Source organism: Diaphorina citri, unplaced genomic scaffold (assembly GCF_000475195.1).
Source record: "Diaphorina citri unplaced genomic scaffold, Diaci psyllid genome assembly version 1.1 scaffold57, whole genome shotgun sequence".
NCBI lineage: Eukaryota > Metazoa > Arthropoda > Insecta > Hemiptera > Psyllidae > Diaphorina > Diaphorina citri.
In genome coordinates, this window is record NW_007377494.1 from 275,416 (window position 1) to 283,308 (window position 7,893).

General features: G+C 36.4%; 1 protein-coding gene and 1 non-coding gene across 2 annotated transcripts; one reads left to right on the forward strand and one right to left on the reverse strand.

Annotated features, from left to right (window-relative positions):
* Positions 1-2,825: 2,825 nt before the first annotated feature.
* Positions 2,826-2,898, forward strand: Trnat-ugu. Its single transcript has one exon. It is a non-coding gene; the product is annotated as a tRNA-Thr (tRNA).
* A 3,714-nt stretch (positions 2,899-6,612) lies between these two features.
* LOC103517952 (craniofacial development protein 2-like) lies at positions 6,613-7,584 on the reverse strand. Its single transcript, XM_008483005.1, has one exon. The coding sequence runs from the start codon at positions 7,582-7,584 to the stop codon at positions 6,613-6,615; it is 972 nt and encodes a 323-aa protein (XP_008481227.1).
* Between the last annotated feature and the right edge of the window lie 309 nt (positions 7,585-7,893).

Here is a 7,893-nt window from a genome sequence, read left to right on the forward strand (position 1 = left end):
AGATTAAAGTTCACTGAGATCTTGGGAAATAAATTATTAGGTAGGTGGTATACATTGAGTTTGCTTTGGGGGAATCCCAATTTTCCAGTAACTTGATTTTTTTTTTTAGTTGAGTTTTTATCTACATATTTTATTGTACCCTTGTATGATTATGTAACACGAGTAGGTACATTGGGTACCTATGAGAAAATTAATTTACACTTTAATCTAGTAGAAAACTATTCTATTTTATCGTGTAAAACGAAGAACTCAGTTTTCCAGTAAATAAATCGCGTAATTCCCCTTGCAGGTTATTAACTTCGTGTGAGCAACCTCTGTGGTCACCATGCTGGTTTAGAATGCAGAGGTCTTGGTTCGATTTCCGGCGATGTGATTTCCTCAGGTTCTGGATGTAGGTACTTGGAAGGGGTTTACCTAGATAACTAGAATGCAGAGGTCTTGGTTCGATTTCCGGCGATGTGATTTCCTCAGGTTCTGGATGTAGGTACTTGGAAGGGGTTTACCTAGATAAAAATCTAAACGAAGGATAGAGGAGTAGAATATTTTATGCCTCTTTGTCTCTGGAAGTTTTTTAATATTATTACTCATAAGTATCCTATTTCTATTCTATAAAAACACACTTTATAGGTCATATTTTCGTGTTAGCTGCGGTCACGTTTGGTGTTAACTGCTGTATTTTCTTATCCTGGGTACCTCATGCTTCAGATAGAAATACGTATTTGGGCTAATTTCCAAATATCTTAGTACCCACCTATGTCTTTGGGGTTATTCAATTACAACTGTAAATCCAAGTAGGTAGATTTTCTTTCGCCAGGTGTTCAGACTACACAGAGAGTGTCCTAAACATAAGTATCCTATTTCTATTCTATAAAAACACACTTTATAGGTCATATTTTCGTGTTAACTGCGGTCACAATAATAATACCTCATGCTTCAGATAGAAATACGTATTTGGGCTAATTTTCAAATATCTTAGTACCTACCTATATCTTTGGGGTTATTCAATTACAACTGTAAATCCAAGTAGGTAGATTTTCTTTCGCCAGGTGTTCAGACTACACAGAGAGTGTCCTAAAGTACTATCGAATCAGTATGCCTACAAAGAGCATGTGTTATTATTATTATACAACTCTTTATTAGGATCAGAAAATATTTACAAATAAACAAAACAAAATCAACATTATTTACAAATGAACAAAACTAAATTACAAAACAAAATGATAACTAACTAAAATTAAAAAAAAAAAAAAAAAAAAAAAAAAAAAAAAACAAAAAAAAAAAAAAAAAAAAAAAATGAAAAATCCTAACTCAGGGGCGGGATCAACCCTTGGCTTCCAGGGTTGAAACAGTGTGCCATTGACTTGACTCCAATATTTCGAAGATTTCCTCAGGAATTCAGCTAAAATAGTCAAATTCTACGCATAAAGCTGCCGGACTATTTACTAGCTATTCCTTTTTACATAGCAATAATTATTAATTAATACTATTAGTGGCATTGAAATCCGTAACTATGAATACATACCTAGGTACTCCAGGGACAAACCCAGCAGTTTAATACTCCTCACTTCTTGAGACCCGACTATTTTATGTAAAGTAAACAACACAATCGCTCATAGTTTCCTCTCGGATTTGCAAAGAGTAAAAAAAAAGTAGGTGCCTACTGACGTGACGATGAAAAAGAAAAAATCTATGCCTGATTAAGTAATTACCTATCTAATTATTCGCCCAAGATTCTTCATAGACTTCATATCTATTGATATCAGTAGTAAGGCTACAAGCGTAGATTTTTGATTATGAGGAACGAGTTGTGCAATGAGCTGAGCCGTGAGCCTATTTTTTTTTATTTTTGAAGTGCTCTCCATTGCATGTTGGTAATTTCATAATCCGTACCTTCATTTAAGAACGAAGTTGAAAATCGTTCCACCAAAGTTTCTTTCTTTTTGGTGTATGGGAGTGTTACTTTGAACCCCTCTTCATCTCTTTCTACCTGCAAGAAAAATCAAATCAGTTATAAAACTTGAAACTAATCAAACTAAAACTTGAAACATCAAACCTTAAGTAAAAGTTAAAACACAGTATTAATAGGACATCAACTTACCTTTGGTGATTTTAATTCATTAAGTTCTACCAGCTTCTCATTTTCCGAGTTTATAACTTTGATTGAAAACGTGCAGCTCATGTTGAATGTTCGCGGATTTCGCGACTATGTTCGCGGATTTCGCGATTTTGTTCGCGGATTTGGCAATTATGTTCGCGGATTCGCGTCCCGAATCGACATTTTGGATATTTGGCAAGCCTAAGCATAAAGCTACAGATTTACTCGATACGGTTGGCTTGTTTTTTACAGATAGGAGGCGCTACGGTAGGATATGTTTTCAACTTATATTTCTGTTCTTATATACAGGGTAGGGATGTTGCGATATATCGAAAACCAATATATGTCGATATATTTTTCGTCGATATATCGATTTATTTTTTTGGCGATATATCGACAATTATCCGGCGATATATCGGTCACACGTCCCAGTTTTATCCACGCTGGATGTTTCTCAACTTCAAATACTTCAATGACAATTCCGTACAAATTTAAATTTTACACTTTTTTTTTTTTTTTTTTTTTTTTTTTGGCAGTAGGTTTTTGCCTACCTAGCTTTTACTTTCCTTTTTTTTTTTTTTTTTTTTTTTGTGGCGCTCTGACACTGAAAAAAATCAACACACACGCCCTCTTGTGTGTTTCTCATGCCATTAACATTATTTGTGGATTTTGCGGCGCAACATTTTTGAAATGAAAGACATTCGATAAAAATTTGAACTTTTTGAAGCCAGCCTAGTTAGCTTAGTTGGTAGTGCGTCCGCCTTGTAAGCGCTAGGCCGCGGGTTCGATTCCCGCCCGAGGCGGATTTTATCCTGATGGGATAATGTTCGTTCTCGGAACGGCTGGCTTTCTCCTAGCCTGTCTTCCTTCTCTCTTCAATTTCAGGACGATAAGACCATAGCAGTTACAGTTCCCTCTGTCAAACCTCTTTTTTTTTAAAAAAGAACTTTTTGAAATTTGAAAGTTTGAACATTTTGCTGTTTACATTACAATTTACATTTGCTTTTTTTGCTTCTTCCGTTCCTTTACCTTTACCTACCTATTCTATTGTTTTTTCAACCAGAATTATATTGGGTTGCTTTTCATATTATTGTCTTGACGTGGTTGGAGTAGTTGGTTCATCGTTCATCCTGACAAAAAAACACCAATGGTGTAGATTAGGTGGACCGACTTAAAACGCCAACATGGGAAAAAGCGAAGTACCTACCTAGATGATGATGTTGTTATTTACCTATTACTTTCCTTATTTTATAAAATAATGAGGAAAGTACTGTGATCGACAAATTTTTCTACCTTCGTTTTTTGACGGATGTGGACGTTTTATGGTCCCAATAGCCCCAAAAAAAGGGTTTCGGCCAAAGGTCCGTGTGTGTGTGTGTGTGTGTATTTTATTGTTATTTTTTGTGATAGTAAGTTAAGTGACTGATTTTGTTTTATTTTTGTTTTTCATAAATATAAAAATTCCTATTTTACCAATTTAGCTGCCTACATAATTTGTTTATTTCAAGCAATTCAAGCAACTCTAGGGTCTAAAAGTAGCTTTAGTATCGTCAAACGTAGTGTAAATAATCTTGTAACCCCCAAAACAAGAAAAATTGTTAAATATATCGATATATCGATATATTTCCCCCGATATATCGATATCGATATATTTAAGGGGCCGATATATCGATTTATCGATATATTTGCAACTCATTTACATCCCTAAGTTAAAGTTTCGGAACTTGAATTATGACACCCTATGAAATCTCAGACTCACAACTCTAGTACGCGCAAGCGCACTACAAACTATGTCAAGTGTAAATAATCTTGTAACCCCCAAAACAAGAAAAATTGTTAAATATATCGATATATTTCCCCTGATATATCGATATCGATATATTTGAGGGGTCGATAAATCGATATATTTGCAACTAATTTACATCCCTGGTCAAACGAAGTGTAAATAATCTTGTAACCCCCAAAACAAGAAAAATTGTTAAATATATCGATATATCGACGATATATCGATATATTTCCCCTGATATATCGATATCGATATATTTGAGGGGTCGATAAATCGATATATTTGCAACTAATTTACATCCCTAATACGTCACAAATCTTTGAACTCTTTCATTAGAACGGAAAATAAAAATTGAATTTTCGACCTTTTACAGTTGTTTTTTCGGAGTTTTGACCTCAGATTTGGATTTTTCCCAACTATTTACATAGGAATCGACCATTTATTTATAAGTTTTACCCATTTGCAACTGCTCCATTTCACCTATTACCTATATGATCACAAAATGCGCAAAAAGGTGCAATCGATCGTACATAAAAAAGACTTCAAATACCTATAAAACAAAATTAACTAATGACGAGAACATATTTCTTGGTATTTTTTTAATCGTTTAGTAATAAAAAGGTGCAATCGATGCTACCTACCTACATAAAAAAGAACTTGGTAGTTAAAAAAAAACCTTATAGGTACCTACATAACCTACCCACATAGGTAGGTACCTACCTACCTTTTTGAAAAAAAAAGTTGAAATTGTCTATTTCATATTTACAAACAATGAAAAACCTAGTCCATTGGGAGGGATGGGGGTATAGTTCCCATCACAGCCTCTGTGGCAAAAACACCCAAGACCTGAGCTCTCCCGTCTTCTCTGCCAACCTTCCTCCAAGTTCTTTCAAAAGCTACCTAACATACCTACATAATATTAGGGTAAGTGTACCATTTATTCGCCCACCTAAGGGTTTTTCCAGACAAAAACACTTATATCTCTGGTCCTAATTATTTTGGAATGCAGGTGGGCCAATAAATGGTACGTTTTTTAGGTGGGCGAATAAATGGTACACTTACCCTATGTAGGTACCTAACCTACTTATGACAAACTTGCATACATATTGGGAGGTCAATGTGAGTAGTTAGGTATCGGATATTGTATAACATATACTTAGGTAGGTATTCATATTCCACCTTTGTGGGCCAACAAAAACTTTTCATAACATATTATTATTGTAAGTAAAAAACCCTTATATACCTAGGTAGGTACTTACCTACCTACACCTGTATATAAGAATGTACCTAGGTATACCTACTTACAAAAAAAGCCATTTCTTACACATACCTACCTACTTGCCCTCACTTTGTTTGTGCACTGTGTAGTGAGAAAACCACACGACCCAGTATATTGCGTTTTCCATCTTTGTTTACCTCATTGAAGGAAATGGGATAGAGAGAGAGAGAGAGAGAGAGAGAGAGAGAGAGAGAGAGAGAGAGAGAGAGAGAGAGAGAGAGAGAGAGAAGACGGATTAACCTTTTGCGGACAGATTCATGTGTCACATGAAATCATGGTTCCGCAATTATGGTAGGGGAAATATAACTTAGATCTAGCGATACGGTAGGATTCATGTCCAGCATAAATAGGCTGGCCAAACGTCCCGAATTGGCCGGGACAGTCCCGAATTTCAGGGGGTGTCCCGACGTCCCGTTCAGTTTTTCATTCTGGGGCGTTTTGTCCCGAATTTCCGTTTTTGTCCCAGAAAAAATTCGGGACGCGTTTTTTAACTTTAAAATTAGGTACCTCTATAAATCAGAATTTGTTCTTAACTTGTTTAAATTTGTCATGCTTTCATCAGTTTGCTCTTCCACTTTGCTAAACCTTTATAAACAAGAAAATGTTGTATTAAACCGCCTTAAACGAAAAAATGACTGGTCCCTTGGATTCTCGTTTATCCAGGTTCGACTGTATTTTGTTTATCTGTTTTTAATAATAGGTATGTTACCTATCACCTATCGTACCTATAATGAGTCCTACCGTATTTGAAAAAAAAAAGTTTTGTTTACATCTGACTGTAACAACGCTTAAGGTTCATGTAGGACATGAATCCTACCGTTAGAGCGATTCTGGTGAAATTGATTCTGTACGCAAAAGGTTAAGTGACTTACTCCAATTTATTTAGAATGCACTTTTGGAATTTCACGGGTTATTTTCTTCTTCATGTTAGCAAATTTCTTCGAACAATTTAGAATGCACTTTTGGGATTGAAAGGGTTATTTTATTATTTTTTTTTTTCTTCTTCTTTATGTTGGCTAATTTCTTCGAATTTCTAATTGATTGTTAATTTGATTAGAAACTAGTGCAATTCTGTGAACAATAAGCAATTAAATAGCAATAGGTGATAGGTGATAAGTGATTTAATATCGATTCACAATCACACTGCTCACTGCTCAGCACACGGCACAGCACATTCCTCATAATCAATAATCTTTACTTACTTACTTATCCGTGACCAGGGCCTAGACGACCATAAGTCTGCTCAATACTGCCTCTCCAACTGAGTCTGTCCTCTGCTGCATCCGTCCATGTCTCCGGATCCAACCCCATCTCTGTTATATCTTCCTTGATGTTATCTATCCATCTGAGTTTCGGCCTTCTCTTTGATCTTCGCCCACCGACATCCTCCAGCATCACTCTCCTAGGTAATCTATCTTCCCCCATTCTTGCTATGTGTCCTGCATAGGTACTTCAGTCTTCTTTCTTCCATGACCTGCACGATATTGGGTGCCGCGTACCTCGTTTCTTTTGTCTGAGGAAGATTTGTGTCTCTCGTCGTTTTTCATAATATATGGTTTTCAGAGTTTCATCACTTGTATTATTTAACCATCGGGCTCTAGCATCTATTCTTTCCTTTACTTTTTGTTGACATTCCAAGTTGAACCATACTTTATCATTCTTTTGTCTTTTATTCAGCGTTCGCGATGTTACATCCTGTATGGTCTCCTTACATTGCTTCCAGTTTTGATCCACATCTCGTTGTATCTCCTCTGATAGTTCCATTCCGATACATTGCTCTATCTCTCTTTGGTAGTTATTGTGCACTTCAGGATCTTTTAGGCTTTCTAGACAGTACTTTCTTTGAGTGGTGATGGTTTTCCTTGTTCTTTTCAATCTTATTTTCATGGTGGCTCTCACAAGGAAATGATCCGAATCACAGTCCGCTCCACGTAGTGTTCTAACATCTTTGATGCTGTTCGAGAATCTCTTCTGAATCGCGATGTAATCGATTTGATTTACTGTCCTTCCATCTGGGGCTGTCCACGTGCCTTTATGAATCCTCTTATGTGGGAATCTCGTTCTACTGATTCTCAAGTTGTTTTCCATAGCAAAATTGATGAAGCGTGTTCCATTGTTGTTTGTTCTTTCATGCAAACTCTCCCTTCCGATGGCGTCTCTGTAAGTGTTTTCCCTTCCTATTTTTGCATTTGCATCTCCCAACACTATTTTTATGTTGTTCCTAGGTTGGTTGTTGTATACTCTCTCTAATTCGCTGTAAAAGGCCTCCTTGGTGTCCTCATCATTTTCCTCTGTGGGATGGGACTGAATGGTCAGGGTAGAGATTCTATTGGTCACTGATTGAAAATCTTTCACAGCATTCAGCACTGAGTTGTTTACATAGAAACCCGTTCCAAGTTCATGTGTGCTCCTTGGTGTCCTCATCCTTTTCCTCTGTGGGAGCGTGAATATTTATGAATGTGATATCAAACCATTGGGACTGAATGGTCAGGGTCGAGATTCTATTGGTCACTGATTGAAAATCTTTCACAGCATTCAGCACTGAGTTGTTTACATAGAAACCCGTTCCAAGTTCATGTGTGCTCCCACAATCTCCATAAAAGATGTTACCATCGTTCATTTTGAGTGTTCCAGTCCCCATCCATCTTATCTCTTGAAGGGCTAGAACTTCCATCTTGTATTTTGATAGTTCTCTAATTAGGTTTTGGCAAATGCCAGGTCTGTGCAAACTTC